Consider the following 18,736-nt stretch of genomic DNA (forward strand, 5'->3'; position numbering starts at 1 on the left):
TAAGTATACTCTTATTGGGTCTTGTGTTCTTAAGGAGAATTCAAAAGGTTCAACTGAAAGTGTTAAGGGAAGTTTCACATTTCAAGGTGTCTTGAAAGGTGACTGTTGATTTATTTAATTATTTCACTGTTTTTTAAGTTCAACAAATGCAACACTTTACAAAAGACCAGTGAGTAATCGTGCTAAATAATCTCGATTTCAATACTAACCAAAATAATTGTGATTATAATTTTTTCCATAATCGAGCCGCCCTATAATACACTGACAAGCTAGCGTGAAGCATGTTGGTTTTGATTATGGCCTGAAGGATTCAGGAGCCACAAAATTCAAGCAGTAAATGTTTATACAAGCAAAGTGGACACTCTCAACAACATAAAGAGACAAGATGTAGAGAGCTCTATAGGAAACACTATAGAGCTCCACACTACACTGTACATCCACACTACACTGGAACCAGTTAATTACCAGCCGTCTATTAATAAGTCATTATTATTAGACATGGTAGCTAAACTACCTCAAACCATACGAGTGCCCCTCGCAGGAGATTAGTGTTTTTTTTTCAGAGGACTGCTCTATTTATCAGCTTACTCGCTGTTTGGTAGATGGCTCTCATGACTGTTTGCATTATCCTATAAATAAATAAATCCACCATTTAAATGACTGTTCATTCGCAAAATGTAATGCAAGCCATTAATAAAACTGATATCTATTCTACTTGTGGATGTTATTAAAGGATATAACATTAACTACATCTGCACAAAACACAGATTGAGATAAGGTTTTTGGAATATCATAATGTCATTGAGAATGTGCAGACCGCTGTTCTCGCTTTAAACCTGCACCTTAATGCTCAAGCCAGCTTGTTTCGTCATTTTTTTTTCAATATCATAGGCTATATAGTATGTCCCATGTGCTCTGTAAACACAGGCGCAACATCACTGTGAAAAACATGTCAGCTAAACATTCTGGCTTTGGGTAAATATGCCCCCTTTCTCACCCTTTAAAGTTTTGCTCTCCTTTGCTTACTTATCAATAATGCCCGGATGAACACCCTTTTAAAACGTTTTTTTGCTGCAGACTGCTTCTTATCTTTTTGCAACACATTTATTCATTAAAAAATGTATGAAAAGCAAGTCAACTTTGAAAATAACTAGTGCTTAAAAAATGACAGCGTGGGGATGCATGAAACATTCTCATGTGTAATTAGCTGCCGCAAACCTTAAATAAGTTCTGAACATCAGAAAGATGACAACCAAAGAGCTTCTCTTTGCAATCTGGGCTTCTGAAGCTGGTTTTAAATTTGATTCACAACTATCCACATCCTAAATAGACCTAAATACCATGTATTCCTGTTTAATCTCTATCCACTTATGTTTACTATCCCTGATTGCTACAAATTGACATAGCCTATGCTTTATTTTTTTCCCCACATAGCTTCTTAGTCCCAGACAGAGTGACTCCATAGACTGTTGCTGACTGAAAGGCACAGTACTTTCTCTGCATTTCTTTCTTTTTGCTTCTGATTTATGTCTGCCATTTTCTTCAACCCCCTGGTTTCCCCTCAAAAGTTTTGTTCTGATGCATTCTATGGGAGCATGATTTCTCATTAAATCGAAAAATATTTCACATTAACCAAATGACATACCGGAGTTGGAAAACTCTATTCCCAAGAGATAATCAACTCAACTAACAAGTTAGGTTTCTTTTTACAGAGTGACACACTCATCCAAACAACCCATAGCACTGCCATCTGCCTGAAATTAATGTAAGGTTAATGGTGAGTTCAGTGTTAATTTCCTGTTTGAAATCTGTCTGAAGTCATTTTCCCAGCAATACATTTGGGATCGTTCAAAAATATTCCTTTGGTTCCCATGTCAGTGATGTCTTTTAAAACGTATCCTTGGATTACAGATTTCTGTAGTAAAAAAACAAATATACATTTCCAAAAGCATTCAAGTTTTCCACAATCTGGTATGATTGTTGTCCTTCGCTTACAACTTCAATTGATTTGATCCAGATGAGATTAGACGACTAAATACATTTTGAGGCATCCCTGCACATTTTGTAAAGCTCTAATAACACAGGTAGGTTCTGACATACGTCACAGAGCAACAAATGACTTGACTCTCAGTCGCCATCTTCCACAGGAAGCTGTTCTATTCTACCTGCACGCTCCTGCTCTCACTTTGCAGCTATTTGACATTTTTCCACATTGCTTTGACTACTTCCCAAAAGTTGATCTTCACCAACATCAGATTTAAATTGCAGCGTTGAAAACACATCTCTACCTCAAACCAAACCTCATTGACTTATAAGACCTTTAAGAAAAGGGAAAGTCAAGTGTTGTGTTTAACTCATCTCAGACATGGTGTGTTCCACGTACCTACTATATTTGCAATCTCTCTGATTTAAGATAACCTTCAGACCTCAATGACGCAAGGAGGGTTTAGCTTTAACATGTCAATCCATCAAACTGCTTTGTGGTCTAAAAATCCTTTGTTTCGATGTTCATTCTTGGTTGCTTTAGTTACTGTGAATTGCACTTATTAAGCGGGGATGAAGAGAGAGTAGTAAGTAAAAAGTACTTTGGCAAAACGTTACTAAATGATTGAAAAATATGTCAGTTTAAGTCAACATTAGTGTGTTACATATTTAAATGGTGATATATGATATTGCTGTTAACTAAAGAGCACTTTTAGGCTACAACATAAATTGCATTACATTACATGCGACTACGATTTATAGGAGATGTTGCTGAATGCTACAAAAATAAACATTCATATATCTTCTTTGAAATGATGAGGAGCAGGACATTGTGAAAAAAAAATGGCATCATGTCACATTCCTCATTCCTCTTGGGTTTTATTTTTGTTTTATTTTTGTGCCTGTAGTTCCCTGTTGCTCAGTAGAGGGCAGTGTTGGCCTAAAGGTTAGTGTTAAACCGGCAAGATAAGTCTGGGAGGGGAGAATGAAATACTCCCAACTTTTTTTTTTTTAAATTCAATATATTCTCAGTTTATTTTCCCTGTAATATCCTGACCTTTATTCTCCAAATATTCCAATATTCCAATATTGATCAAGGCACCTAAGAGCTGTTTATTAGTCTAGTATGCCTGCTTCTGATTAACTATTTGTTGTTCTATTCATACTGCAACTAAAATAATAACACTATATAGTATTTAAATATTACAAGTATACAAGATACTACATGAAAACAACAATTATTTTTATTATCATTATTATTGTTGTGATTAAATATATAATAAAATAATACTAATTCTTATTATTATTAATTAGTTGTTGGTGTGTGTGTGTGTGTGTGTGTGTGTGTGTGTGTGTGTGTGTGTGTGTGTGTGTGTGTGTGTGTGTGTGTGTGTGTGTGTGTTTTCAGTAATTTTAACAGGTGTACTTGCATTAAATTATCATTATAAGTGTGGCCGGTTAGCTCAGTTGGTAGAGCAGGCACACATATATAGAGGTTTATTCCTCAATGCAGAAGGTCCAGGGTTTGAATCCGACCTGGGACGGCTTTCCTGCATGTCTTCCCCTTTCATGTCTGAGCTGTCTTATCATTAAAGGCGGAAATGCCCATAAAAAAAATCTTGTGTGAATTCTGTTCATGCAGATTTCAGGCACACTTAACAAGGTCACAAGCTCAAATTAGTAATGAAGTCATAAAGTTTATAACAGCATATCATTCAAATACAAAAAACATTATTGTTATTTTGTATTACTATTATTTTATTTATTAAGAATTGTTTGAGGAAACGGGATAACCCGAACTAAACCCACACAATTTTGTGAGGAAACTGGATCACCTGGAGTAAACCCACATAAACACCCTTCCATTTTCTGACCTTCTTTGGTTCATACACTGCCTGCTGTGCCGGTAATGGCAAATGGTGGTTACAGTTGTTGGAAATGGTGAGAGCAGATCATCTTTTAATCTCTTCTCTTGCTGAATCTTGGTGAGTTCTTTGCAGATTTAGTTCAGCTTGTGGTGAGCTGAACCTTATCAGAGATGCTTAGGTGTTTGCTTAGACCACTGCATGCCTGGCAATCAGGCTTGTGCACAATTCAGAATTGAATTGAGAATGACTCCTAAATTCCAATTCAATTCTTGAATTTGAATTGAATTTGAATAGATGTCAAAAACAGGATCTAGAATTACAATTCAAATTTGAATTAAAGTTAATTCATATACATAATTTAAGTGAAGTGTTTAACAATGAAGCTTTACAATATATATCAGATATGATTGCATTACATATTCTATAAGCGATATTAGTCTGAACTACTTGTACAGATTACATTAACAGGAAAGGTTTTCCCCCAGCAATGAATGTTAAAAGTTCTAGTCACAGAACAAATAGTTAAGTTTGATTTATTGTAATTGTAATTTTGTGGAACATGATGGAACATGACTCCATTTCCCAGAATGCTTTACTTTAACCAAGTATTTAAAATTGTTGCCAAACAATGTGAGGTGGACAATAGTTTGAAAGCTTCTTTTCTACACAATTTGATGGTCAACACTTTTTAAGTTTCAGAAGTACCTTACAACTTCAGATTACAAACGTTTATAGATTTGACAGCTGTAATAACAGCGACATGGAAAATAATTGCAGGCCTTAAAGGTCATCTGTACTAGTTCATTTTGAAGAACCAATTCCAACACGAGCACCTGGAAACCACAGAGCCATATGCAAGCACTACAGTGCTCCAGTCTGTGGCTCCATAAAGGCATTTCAAAAGGCATCTACAAGTAAGTTAACAGACAGACAGTCTTTTATTTTGAAAACCATGTTGATGGTATTATGCTACTGATATTTGATATCATCAGTGTTGGGGTCACTACTCAAGAATGTGTAATACACATTATTCACTTTAAAAAAACAAAAACATAATGCATTACCTTACTTGTTATTCTCTCTGCATAGTAACTCATTACATTACTGTAGCGCAACACAGCAAGAGCCTGGCATATAGCTCATAAAGGGCTTAAACACACCAACTCACAACAACAGTAACAGTAACATTAATGTGTTACATTACTCAGTTACAGCCAAATGTGATTATATTATGGCATTACTTCATAAGGAAGTAATGTAAAGTAATCCCCCAACACTGGATATCTTATGTGTGTAAAAGCATGCAAGCACACTTTTTTCGTATTACTTATTGTAAATCATCACATTGCAAACTCTGCTGGCAATGTGTTTGGTGGACACGGTGTGAGGACACTGCCTGCCTCTCTGCTGAATCTTTAACTGGGTCCAATAATGTGTGCGCTGAAACCAATCAAGAATGGGTGGCAAGTGCTCTGTTTATTATAATAAGGGACCTTTAAAGTATGGCAAAGCGATATGGGTTTTAGCTCTGTTCACGCAGATTCCAGGCACACTAAACAAAGTCACAAGCTCAAATTAGTAATGAACTCATAAAGTAATAAACAACATAAGTGTCAAATACAACAAATATTGTTTTTTATTATTATTAATTTATTTTATGTATTAAGAATTGTGAGGAAACACGGGCGCCTGAATAGCTCACCTGGTTGAACGCTGATTCCGACCCCCAGTCACTTTGCTGCATGTCATTCCCCCTCTCACTCCCCTTTCACATCTTCAGCTGTCCTGCATAATAAAGGCCTAAAATGCTAAAAGTCACCTTCTCTCAAAGTAATCTTCCATGTCAGAGGCTCAGTCATGTTTAAAGGTGGATAATTGGCTTTTTAGAACATGAAACATGAGATGGTCAGATGTCATGTGATAAAGTAGACGAACAGCCTATGTGTTTTGCCTAATTCTTTTTATGTATGTCTTATTAGATCATGCGTATATACACAAATATTTGGCCATTTTTGTGTGGTTTTTTTCTGCACTTTTGCCTAAACTCTAAGTTGTTGTCCATTATCCCATCTTCTTTCAGTCACTCTGTTTTCTGATTTGTACTTGTCTGAAGACAGTAACTTCTTAATAAAAATCAACAAAAAAAATTTAAATTGATTAATCGAATCGTTCTAGAAAGAATCGCGATGCATCTAAAAATCGATTATTTTTCCCACCCCTATGAATTTTGGTGACTTCTTTGTAGCATTAGTGCAGCTTGTGGTGAGCTGAACCTTATCAGAGATGGGTGGTAAGCGTACATGCTTTGATGTGTGTTCAGACCCCTTTGACCCTTGACTGTGCTAGCCGGTAGCTGCATGTGTGGTGAGGTCTTCATAGTTGGCAGTGTTTGGTGGACATGGTGTGAGGACACTGCTTTTTAATGTGTCTCTCTGCTGAATCTTTAACTGGTTCTAATGATGTGTGCACTGAACCCAATTAAAAATGGGTGGCAAGTGTACATGCTGGTGCTTGCTCAGACCCCAGCATGCCTGGCAGGGTGTTTGGTGGAGGTGGTGTAAGGACACGGCCTTTTAATGTGTCTCTCTGCTGAATCTTTAACTGTGTCTGTTAACATGTGAACTGAACCCTATTTAAGGATTGGTGGCAATTGTACAGAAAAAATAAAATCGCGGAGAGAAGGTTTGTTCAGGCAGATACTGAATCTTTGGCTCAGGATGGTCATACCTGCAAGGCTCGGTGCGTTTCGTGTTTTGTGCTTCTTTGCTGTGTTTGAAGCGGTATGTCTGCTGGACACCGGCATGCTCTTCCCCCGGGAGTCTTCCTCCAGAGAGGTGAAGGAGCTGAACGGGCGGTGGGACTTCAGGGCTGACAAGTCCCCAAACAGTAACCAGGGCTTCGACAAGGCTTGGTACAAAAGTCGCCTGGCAGAGGTGAGCAGGACAGTAGCTAACCGCAGCTCTGACGAAATAAAGCAGCTATAGTTTTTTTTGTGTTTTTTCCTCATAACCACTGACAGTGATATATTACAAAGTTAAAGATGAGACGAGTAGCCTAACATTAATTTTTTCTTAAAAATATAAATGTATGTCAGATTTATCTATTTTTGGAGTTTTGGAGATCTTAAGTGTGAAAATGTCATTTAATATAAGTGTCCCTATCAAAAGTCTCATAAGAAAACTATTCTTCTACTAAATGTAAAAAATGCAAATTAACGCCTTTGGCATTGTTGTGTTTTCAACAAGATATAAAAGTCTTTTTATGATATATATATATATATATATATATATATATATATATATATATATATATATATATATATATATATATATATATATATATATATATATCAGAGCACGTTTTTCTCCCATCCCGGAATGCTGTGTGGACTAGCCAGACCCGACCCTCCACCGCAGCGCTGTGGAGGAAGGTCTGGCAAAACGACCCCTCAGATTCATCTTGTGGGGTCCTGATCCCCAGTTTGGGATCCAACCATTGAGACGGAAGAAAAAAACTGAAGATTAAGTCAAATTATGAACTCCCTATTATTAACATGGTGGTATTATTAGTGCTGATTATTCCTTTTACTGTAAACTCAGCAGATCCACTGTTCCACTGATCCAAAGTTTTATTTTGCCTAGACGGGCCCAGTGATTGACATGCCAGTTCCTGCCAGCTACAATGACATCACCCAGGACCCCACGCTGAGAGATTTCATTGGCTGGGTGTGGTATGAGCGAGAGGTGGTGGTGCCTGCCCGCTGGATCGCCGATGAAGGAACAAGAGTTGTTCTCAGAGTGGGAAGTGCTCACTATTATTCAGTAGTGGTGAGTATCACATATATGCCTTCCCAATCCCCTCCAGTCAGAGTTGGAGAAATAAAAGTAATCTGCTTCACTTAGTGCAGTTTTAAAATATGACACCAAACCTTTATCTCCACCTCTTGTAATTATGTGATTACGCTATACTTGGATTCATTGTCTTTACCCTTTGCAGTGGGTGAACGGGGTGAAAGTGACGGAGCATAACGGTGGCCATCTTCCTTTTGAGGCTGAGATAGGCAGTTTAATCCGCAAGGACCCAACTCAGCCATGTAGGATCACCATCGCTGTCAACAACACTCTGACTCTGGACACTCTTCCTCCAGGAAATATCCAGCACATGGACGACCGCACACAGTAACCTCTTCTTTCTTATTTTAATTAAAACACTGACTTGTAAAACGAATGCCTACATTCATTTGTGTGATCACTTCAGTTTCTTGATGTATTTTGCAGTTTTTTTTTAATAAATTACAGTTAATTCTTAGTTTTTTCACCCAGTTACAGATTTCAACATTGGTGTACATTGCGCTGGGTTAGAATGGTGATATCATTATTGCTAAACTGCCAAAAGATTTTGTTATGTTCTGCTTAAAACTCAAAGTTTTTTTTCCTTACAATACAGCTGACATGTGGGCGCCCTCAAGCTTACCCAGTAAGAGCGTTCACCCCATGTTGGCTGAGTCCTGCAGTGGCCTGGGTTCGAATCCGACCTGCAGCCCTTTGCTGCATGTCATCCCCATCTCTCTCCCCCTTTCATGTTTATCCACTGTCACTATAATAAAGGGAGAAGCCCCAAAAAATTATCTTAAAAGAAAATACAGATGACACTTAGCAGTGACACTTCAATTCTTAGTGTCATAGAAATACAAATAAAATGTGTACCCATCATTGACTATTCAAAAAATGACAAAATTGTAATTGCTCAACAGGTATCCTGATGGTTATTTTGTGCAAAACACCTACTTTGATTTCTTCAACTATGCTGGCATACATCGTTCTGTGTTGCTGTATACTACTCCTAAGGCTTATGTGGATGACATCACTGTGGTGACTGACTTCTTGGATAACACTGGTAAATGAATACATGGGCTTACAAAAAAAACTACTAATTCAGTCAATTTAAAATCATAATTTTTTTAGCACTAAAGTATTTGTAAGGGAGTAAACTCCTCGATAAAGCTACATGGGACTTTTGTAAACTACCAAATAGTAGTTAGGTGACACTGTGTGAGTGTTGTTTTCCCTTTGTTTCAGGTCTAGTCAACTACAAGGTGTCAGTCCAAGGTGCTGCCACAGCCACCCTGAATGTCACTTTGATGGACAAAAATGCCCGCTGTGTGGCTTCCTCCAGCGGGCCATCTGGAGTGCTCATAGTAGTAGATGTCAATCTGTGGTGGCCGTACTTGATGCATGAGAATCCAGCTTACCTTTACTCTATGGAGGTATGACAACATGTTTACATACAGGTACATGCCAAAGGGACTTTCAGGTGCCATGGTCCCATGAGCATTGCCACAAGATTTGTGAGAGTAATAAGGCAGTTGGCTTGAGAAAGAATCATCTTTATTCTTCTCTAATGAACCTTGGGGTGACATTTGACAAATCCCTATCCCTATCCCTAACAGGCGCCCATATCACCCCTCTACTCTGCTCCCTTCACTGGCTTCTCACCATAACCTATAGGGCTCTACATGGTCAGGCCCCTGCTTATCTTGCCAATATAATTCACCTACACACCCCCTCCCTGTCTCTCAGGTTTATCAACCAAAATCTGCTATCCACGCCACACACTCGTCTGAAGACATGTTGGGATAGAGCCTTTGCCGTTATGGCACCCAGACTCTGGAATGCTCTGCCAACCAGCATTAGGTTTACTGAGAATGTGGACTGTTTTAAGGGACAAGTGAAGACTCACTTGTTTAGGCTAGCTTTTGGGTAACCTATGTCTTTTATTTATTGATAATTTTATCTATTGTATTTGTACTTTATTCTATTCCTAGACTATTTTTATTTTTATGTTTTATCGTCTATGCACGTTGTAAAGCACTATGTGACCCTGTCTGTGAAAAGCGCTGTATAAATAAATTTTACTTACGTACTTACTTACTTATCTTTTAATTAGTTACAGTTGTAGTGTAAATGTTGTTTGATGCACTCAACAGCATATTTACCTCTCGGAAGATCACGTGTTTACATCATCCAACTTGTGTTCAAGCTTAAGCTAAAGTTATAGCATATGTTAATAATAATACAATGATGTAAAATGACCCAATTCTACCACCGTACACTGTGTAGGTAAGCAGCTAGTCTTTCTGTCTCCTCTTTCTTGTACCTGTTAGTGCTCTGCATGTTCATTAGAGTTATGCTTTATGGGATGTAATTTTGGAGAACCGCAGCTGTCTCCTTGCATAAGAAACCAGGAGGCTGTCGCATTAATTTGGCCTATAAAATCAAATGAAGTGCTCCGTTTTTGCACCCTTGCTTGAAAATGTAATGATTATTCTATACATCAAAAAATAAAAGAGAAAATAGCTAAATGGGACAGGGGGAAAAAACATTGCTGGCCGAATTTAACAATATATTGAAAGTTTTAATTATCCATTTTCACCTGATATTTTTTTCCACCGCTTTGAGGTGTGTGTTATCTTGTGTTAGAGTGGTCAACTTCTTCTATTTTACAATGTCTAAAAGAGATGTTTCTGACATTTGCATTTTAACATCTAGGTTCGCTTAATGGCAACCGATGGCAGATCCACGTATGAGGATGTGTATACTCTACCAGTCGGCATCCGCACAGTCAACGTTACCAGCACACAGTTCCTCATCAACAACAAGCCCTTCTATTTCCATGGAGTCAATAAACATGAGGACTCTGATGTGAGTAACACTAGAGGGAGGCAAGACCTTTAGCAAAAGACTCAATGTCATTTAGCTTTGAGGCAACATATCTGTTGTAACATGAGCTAACATCCATGTGACTAAATCAATCACATGGACATTCAATTCTGATAACAGACAGAACATTTGGTAGAAAAAGTTGAATAATCCATTCCTCCCTTCCTCTGTTTACCTTGTGCTGTAGATTCGAGGTAAAGGCTTCGACTGGCCCCTGATTGTCAAGGACTTTAACCTATTGAAGTGGTTGGGGGCCAACTCATTCCGCACCAGCCACTACCCCTATGCTGAGGAGATCCTGCAGATGTGTGACCGCCACGGCATTGTGGTGATAGATGAGTGCCCGGGGGTGGGCATCGCAGACATGTACGTGTCACTGCTCACATCGCTGTGATCTTTATGTGTTAGAGGTTTCAGAGTGGGCAACAGCATGAACATCTTACTGTTGGTCACAGTGTATGAGGACAGAGACAGAGGAGAGTGTGATGTCCATTACCACTAGTCTTGAAAACCTCCTGACTGTTGTTAAATTAGAGCAACGAAATATACTGTATATAAACCTCACCCCTGTCTAAGTTAGGATTCTCTAAGAAGTGCCAAATTTGGACTTTCATTTGGAAAATAACTAGGGAAATGCATCAGAATAAGTATGCATAGTCTCAACAGCATATTGAAAAGAAAGTATTTCCTTATTGGGTTTTTTAGATATTTGATTAGAAAAAATTAAGCTATCTTCTAGCCCTATATTGGCCCTGCTGTTTCAGTGACTGTAAATTCCTCTTTGTTGACAGGATGTGTCCCTTCCTATTTTATGCATGCTTCCATCCAGCCCATATTAAAGAAAACCAACCTAGCTATTGTTTTGCCTAACAATTACAGGCCTATATCTAAACTCACATTTTTGTCGACATTGTTTACAGAAGGTTCTGTGTTTAACTGCTGTGTTGGGGAGGCACAATATTTATGATAAGTTTTAATCAGGGTTTCAGAAACAACACTCTACTGCACTTCTGAGGCTTTCTAATGATATTTTAATGACCTCTGATGTGGGTGATTGTTCTGAGTTGGTACTTCTTGGTACCTCAGCCCCACATTAGACACAGTAGATCATTACCATATCCTGATTAAGAGGTTACACGATTGGGTGGGCATATCAGGCATTGCTCTGGGCTGTTTTTCATCATATCTTAATGGCAGAAGCTTCACTGTCTGTACAGGAGATTTTGTGTCAGATTCCTCTCCACTGTCCTATGGTGTCCCGCAGGGCTCGATTCTGGGGCCCCTGCTATTCTCTTTATGTTTGATGCTCTTGGGACAGATCATACACAGATATAATATTGTTTACCAGTTATATGCAGATGATATCCAGCTTTATTTCACATTTAAAACCAGTGAGGTTTTTAGGTTAGCTAGGCTTCTTGACTGTCTCAACGCTAGGGACTGGTTAGCAGAAATCATCTCAAAATTACCAGTTTTTTCATACACATGTTGACTACACATGTAGTAACCTGAAACAATGGTAGAGTTGGTGTGCTAGTCTAGTCTAGTTTTTCCATAAAATGTCAACTCAGTGTGTGATGTGTCTTTTGTGCCTTGCTAATGTAGTCGCAGTTTTGGAAATGCCTCCCTGACCCATCACCTAGCTGTCATGGACGAACTCGTACGTCGGGACAAGAACCATGCCTCTGTGGTCATGTGGTCTGTAGCCAATGAGCCGGCTGCAGAGATGCCCCCTGCTGACTTCTATTTCAAGTGAGTAGTGGTCATTTTGTTTATTGTAAATGTGAAGCACTAATAGGATCATATATTCATTCATACATCATCATTCACTTATTTTTCTATCCCCCAGTATGTCTTTTGCCTCAAAATTCTGAAGTTTTAAGATGTATTTTGGGGCATTTTAAGCTTTATTTAATATAGATAGAGAAGAACTGGGCTACCAGGACCAGTGTAAAGCTTTAAATGGTTTGTGTGTGTGTGTGTGTGTGTGTACTTTTTGTTTTTCTTAAGGACGTTGATAAAACATACCAAAGCTCTGGATCCAACCCGGCCTGTCACTTTTGTCACAAGAACTGATTATGCCAGTGACAGAGGGGTGAGTTTTAACAGTACTCACTTCAATATCAAAAGAATTAATAATTCATTTTAAGGTGAAAATCTGCACAGTACATTGATAATTTGTCATGTTGATTATTTATCACATTAGTAGTAATTAGTGTTTTAAACACTCCCTGAAAAACTTAGTTTTTGCTAGCTTCTCAACTTGCTGCAGTGAGGGTGTGTCAGTACACAGTGACATCACCATCGTGTTGGGTCCAGCTACAAGTGATGCTGACCTCAAACTTTCAACCACGAGAGAGCAGCAGAACACTGCTTTACAATCTGGTTCTTAGTTACTCTTTTAAGTAATTTAACGACAAAAAAGGTTAGCTACCTACAAGCAGAACATGTCAGATACTAACAACTCACATTTTAAGTCAGATACTTAAACTATGTCAAATGCAACATTGCCAGCTTCAGTGGAGGCAACCGTGCTGTTCTGGCCTCCTCCGTCGTCCATTAATTCTTAATGGACTCCTCGTCGGGCATGAACCCTAACATAATCCACATAATCAGGACTGTGTGAGCATGGTTTGATCATGTATTTCATTGACAGTGCTGGTGACATAACACCACAACGGTCAAGTTATCGGTCATTATGACTATAAATCTTGATTGGTAAGTGATGTCACCCTTTCCCACATAAGCCTGCCCATATCAAACCAGTGAGGAGAGCACAGACAAAAAAACAAAATATTTATGTGAAATAACCCAAACTGTTAAACTTTGGCATAAAAGTGGTAGTTCACGTAGGACCACATCACTCATAGTTAGAAGTTGAGGGCAAATGTGTTATTAGGGTCTTTAATGACAGATGCTGATCATATAATCATCACATTATTCTTCACACTATGTAGAGTGAAGATCACTCGTTTGGAAAAACATTTGCAGGACAGAAGGGCACAATTGAGTACCTCAGTGCTCCAAGTCAGAGCATGACACTCAATTGAATGTTCTTATAAGGCCTGATGAAAAATAAGGGGTTAATGGTCAGATTGTCAAGGTATGCTGCTGAGCTTCAGATGTTGTTGACCTAATGACTCATATTTTTGTGCTGTGAGGAGTATCCTTCAGTACTTAAAGGTACTGATTAGTTTGTAGTCCCTGACAACCTGTAGCCACTATTTATTTACGTAAGGGCAAATAACTGTGGATTTGGCCAAAAGTGAGAAAACTGCCATAAATCCATTAATTGTATTAGTGCTGGCCTCATATATCTGGCACCTTCTACCTGACCTCAACAGAGAGAAAAGGCTGTACTATATAACTATATATATATATATATATATATATATATATATATATATATATATATATATATATATATATATATATATATAAATATAAAATGTAAAATGGCAAAAACAAAAACATTCACTTTAGTGTAATGGGAATAATGGTTTGTATTTTGCCTCATACAAGAACATCTGTTTTATGTTATTATAAATTAATAAATTATTCTACAAAAAGGGTTATCATGACAGCCTATATTTGTAATTGATGCTCATAGAACTGATCAAACTGTGTTTAACAACAGGAATGTCATGGACGTGTCATATTTAGTCTTTTATCTCATCTCTAGGCTTGAACTCATCTGGAACTTTGCCGACTTTATGACTGTACAAGGTACTGCAGCTGGAGATCACAGCCTGTAGAACCAGAATTTCTGTAATTTCTCCCAGTTTATACACAGCTCCTGTTAGTATGCAGATTGAATTCTGCTATTTATTTCCGTCTTTGTCTACAGTACTGTACTATATTGAGGGTTCTGGTAATGGCATCAAAGTAGATGAAATTAACTTATAAAAGTCTACAACAATCTGAGCCTATCGGTGACAAAAAACAACCACTTTTGGTGGACGTACGGACATTGCAGCCCAGTTCGCGGCTGCTGGTTACAGCGTTCTTGCTCAATGCTGGACTCATTTTAAAGATTTTTGTTCACATTAGTCACTTAGACACAAATGCATACGAAAATAGGGTCAAGGTTGAAAAATACCGAAACTATTCCTACATAAAATGAAATATTTATCGCATTCCAGACTCACATTCTTTTGCGATGTGTACATGTTAATACATAATGTAAATATCGTGATTACAATGAAAATACTTGGTCAGCACTACAAAAAAAGGACATTTAATATCTATATTCACATTATAGACTTCACCACTGACATCCCTGTAACAATTTGGCCACAATTAAGCATTTTGACCATACACGGTCCAGCCATACACTAGGGTTTTGACCTAGTCTTGTTAAAGAATAAATGTCAACATTCACCAGTTCCACCTTCTCAAATGTGAATATTTCATTGATTTTAATTGAGAGGAAAAAAAATCATTAATAAAAATAATTCTCAGTTGCAGCATTAGTCTTGAGGTGATCCACAAGCTCTAGATCAGATTTTTGTAATAAGCTATGGGACATAAGTTCAGGTGATTGTTCTTGTATATAAATCTATAACACCAGTCTCAGTTCATATATAACAGTGAGCAGCAGTGAATGACACACTGAACCACATCTCTAAACTTCAGTATTTTGTTTATGTTAATGAGATTGAAAGACTTTGGGGTGGATTTACCAACACTAGCACAGTTTACGCTGCGTCTGTTTATGCAAGTTTGGTAATATGCTAATAAGCATTCGGCTATGCTTCCTCATTTTAGTAGTATTTATCAAACCTGACACCCATCAGGCAATCAGCGCATATTCCGCCCTCTAGCGTAATTAGCGCGCCTCTAAAAGAGCAAAGAATGGGCCCGCATATATCTATCACGGATCTTCCTACGGGAAAAAGAGAGCGCAGGCTTAAATTTTGTGATGATGAAATTGATGCATGAAGTAACCTGAACATATTACAGGGCAGAACATCCACACCCTCGGAAAAAAATAAATAAAATCAACTCGTTATCATCTACACGGAGAGAAGTGGAGGAGATAAAAAAATCCTTTCAGTAATTGAATTATTGCATGGCTGCTTAATCTCTAACGTTGGATGGTTTCTGGTTTGCTTAATTGGAAAAGAGTGATTCTCATGGCATAAATCCTGTCTGCTCGCCGTCTTGGCCTATGCCTTCGCATTGCTCAGATCACTGCTGCCATTGAATAAGGTACATTTTTACACATAGGAAAATGTGCATCCTGGTTTATACCTGCTTTTAAGAGGCAGACAATTTCCCCCGCAGAATAGAGGCGCGCTCTTACTGGCAGTCTTTGTAAAAAACGCGGAATATACTGTATAATTAGGCGCACTTTACGCATATCCTCCTACCTTTTTGGTTGGAACTCCCAATTTCCCATGACCCTCACACGAACGCATATTGGAAGCGCAACTTGTCTCTTCTCGCTCATGTGGCAGGCAATCTGCAATTTTACCCAAGTGCGCCCTGTTTGTAAATAGCCCGCATCGGTTAAGTCAGTCTTTGCGAACAACGCCTGGAAACGGGCGCTAGCGGCTTGATAAATCTAGCACAGACCTTCCTACAACAGATTCACACTGACATCCTCTCTCTATGGATATTGCAGAACAGGGATCATCAACTAGAATTGTTCAATGGCCAGAATCTTTCTAAACAGACATGGTGGGGACTGGACTTGTTTTAAAAAAACAAAAGAAAAAAATGCCTTAGGTCAGCCAGTTTAATAAGATACCAATTCACTCTAGCTTTAAAATGGAGCCCACTACAGCCTCTAAAACGATTAAAGTGGGCCGAGATCGCCGGCGGTCTGGTGGGTTTCTAAGGATTAATATTCTGTGAGCTGGATGGAAAGCTTTGGTGTGCTGTATGTGGCTCCCGTGCCACCAATTGACTGTTGTAGACAATACTATAGGACAGTATATAGAATATTACAGGATACCAGCAGGTTGTTCATCTGTAAAACATAAACACAAGTCAGAGACACTCATAATGTTGTGTACAGGGATATTAGTAACCAGGTTTCTTATGTTCCATAACAATTCCAAAGGTTCCCTTGATTTTGTGTCCTGTGCATGACGCGGTTCTTGTTGATCCCTCTTGTGTCTGCAGGGATCTTCCGTGTGGTGGGGAACAAGAAGGGTATTTTCACCAGGGAAAGGCAGCCCAAAGCCGCAGCATTCGTCCTGAAAGAGAGGACTTGGAGACTGTCATTCTGACACCCGCCAGTTGGTGCACGCATTTCAGGACAGCCTTTACCCCATGTAAACACTATGCCTTATGGGAAAAAATGCTGGTAACATTCTGTCAGTTTCTGGAGGCAGTATAGTTAAGCACATACAGTTTAGAACATTTAATTAATTCATACTACTATACTGTTAATGTGAATTGCAATGCTGAATCTAATCAGAAGTGTTTTATTTTTAAATGTGAAAATCAAGAGAATCAATTTTGATATGAATCAAGCTATTAAAGACAAAATACTGTATGTACTCAATATGCGAGCTGTATTTTTTTTTTTTTTCCCCAAAGCATTCAGTTTTGTAGAGCAAATGTACTTTGCAGTCTTTGCTGGTTCTCTAAGTCACTCAAAAACACTCAAAACTCGAAATAATAAATAAGTGACGTGTTGATTGTTGATGGTGGCATGACTGCAATCAGACTTTAAGAAAAAAAGCTGGACAAATACTGATTATTTAGACTCTGCTTTAGATTTCTTTCAAACATTCAGTAGCTAAAATAACAGTATACTTACTTACAAGATGTTGTAGACATTATATTAAAAGCCTTTTTAGCACTTTTTTTGTCTTTTTGTGATGTTTTTTTTGGATTGGATCCAGCTGTAATTGTTATTTACACAATACATGTTGCACAACTGGAGATTAATGTGCCATTAAACACACTGCTCTTTTTTTATTTTATTTTTTTACTGCTAATTAAACAGACTTCCTTAGTCATAGGGAAATAGAGGTTCAGACCTTTGGTTCGCTTAGCAGTCGCCTGGAGGGATACGGTTTATGCTCACATACTGATTTTTAAAATCCTATGTCACAAGGTTGGCGCTTAATAGCACGCGTCCAGTATTGTTTTCACTTATTGAATCTGAATGCTTTAATCCATTATTAAATCTATATGGCGTGGATTTCAGAAAAGCAATTAAAGTAAATGTTAAAATAAGAACTTAAAACATAAATAATGATATTCAACATCCTAAAAACTATGCCAGATTAAGGGAAATAACTAACTAAATTACTACCTTATTACTACTCTGTTTGAAGGCCTACTTTGCTAAACAAGATTAAGAGAAGAAGAAAAAAAATCTGATAAGAGACTTGTTTTAATGATCTTAAAGGGGCATGCCACACATGACGTTCAATCTACTCATCACAAGGTGTTCTACTTCTACTAGGGTATTTTTAAGATAACAAACATCCTAGCCTGACAAAATAAAGCTATATAAATTCAGTAAGATAAAAAAAATTGTTTTGAGAGGACATTTTGTCTAGCAATTTCTGAATGTATTTTTACACCAATAATTGAGATAAAATCTTTGGGAATTATCAATTTATCAGATTACATTTCCAGGAGGGCAAACAGAACTGCCCATTACAGTTGCCATTCTTTAATTCCCCCCCTACTTCTTCTACCCCGGGGATCCCTAGATTAATCCGCCCATGTGCTGTAAAAAAATTAAGGGATTTGGAGTTTTTCTATTTCTATTGTTTCTCTATTGTCTAAAATGAGTGAACTGATGCTTCTGTGCTGTCGTGCTCTGACTTTGATGTACCGGTGTCTGGCGCCATCTAGTGTCATCTCTTGGGTTAGTATGTTGTGTTGTATCCGTGAATAATTTTAGGACCAGTGCCGAGAATTTACGGTATGTGGATTTAAAAAATAGTAACGTTACGCGTAGATTATAAATGTATTGCGTTAGTGGTTTTTTTTCTTTTGATGACCTTATTTTCCAGCAACTAGGCAAGGGCTTTTAATTTGGTGAGGAAAGGAAGATACGACCAGGATACGACGCTGCGTTCATTTTAAGATCCGTACTTTGATCTTCCAAAAACATTAACAATATTGAATAATTAAAAATACAGAACACATTATCTCATAATATATTCACGATTGGGTCGGACTCGGGCATTATAA

General features: G+C 37.9%; 1 protein-coding gene across 3 annotated transcripts; it reads left to right on the top strand.

Annotated features, from left to right (window-relative positions):
• The first annotated feature begins 6,593 nt into the window (after positions 1–6,593).
• LOC114566792 (beta-glucuronidase) lies at positions 6,594–17,123 on the top strand. 3 transcript variants are annotated; one of them, XM_028595545.1, is made up of 10 exons: positions 6,594–6,784; positions 7,493–7,678; positions 7,848–8,029; positions 8,605–8,747; positions 8,930–9,117; positions 10,400–10,552; positions 10,758–10,936; positions 12,176–12,322; positions 12,581–12,665; positions 16,700–17,122. In XM_028595545.1, exons 1-10 carry the CDS (start codon positions 6,653–6,655, stop codon positions 16,775–16,777), a joined length of 1,473 nt encoding a protein of 490 aa, XP_028451346.1. In that variant the 5' UTR covers positions 6,594–6,652; the 3' UTR covers positions 16,778–17,122. The 3 variants fall into 3 exon arrangements, with proteins under 3 accessions (XP_028451346.1, XP_028451347.1, XP_028451348.1); XM_028595546.1 differs by having other exon boundaries at positions 6,749–6,784; positions 7,497–7,678; XM_028595547.1 differs by lacking the exons at positions 6,594–6,784; positions 7,493–7,678 and adding an exon at positions 7,685–7,735 and having other exon boundaries at positions 16,700–17,123.
• Positions 17,124–18,736: the final 1,613 nt, after the last annotated feature.

The sequence above is a fragment of the Perca flavescens genome, chromosome 13 (assembly GCF_004354835.1).
Source record: "Perca flavescens isolate YP-PL-M2 chromosome 13, PFLA_1.0, whole genome shotgun sequence".
Taxonomy (NCBI): domain Eukaryota; kingdom Metazoa; phylum Chordata; class Actinopteri; order Perciformes; family Percidae; genus Perca; species Perca flavescens.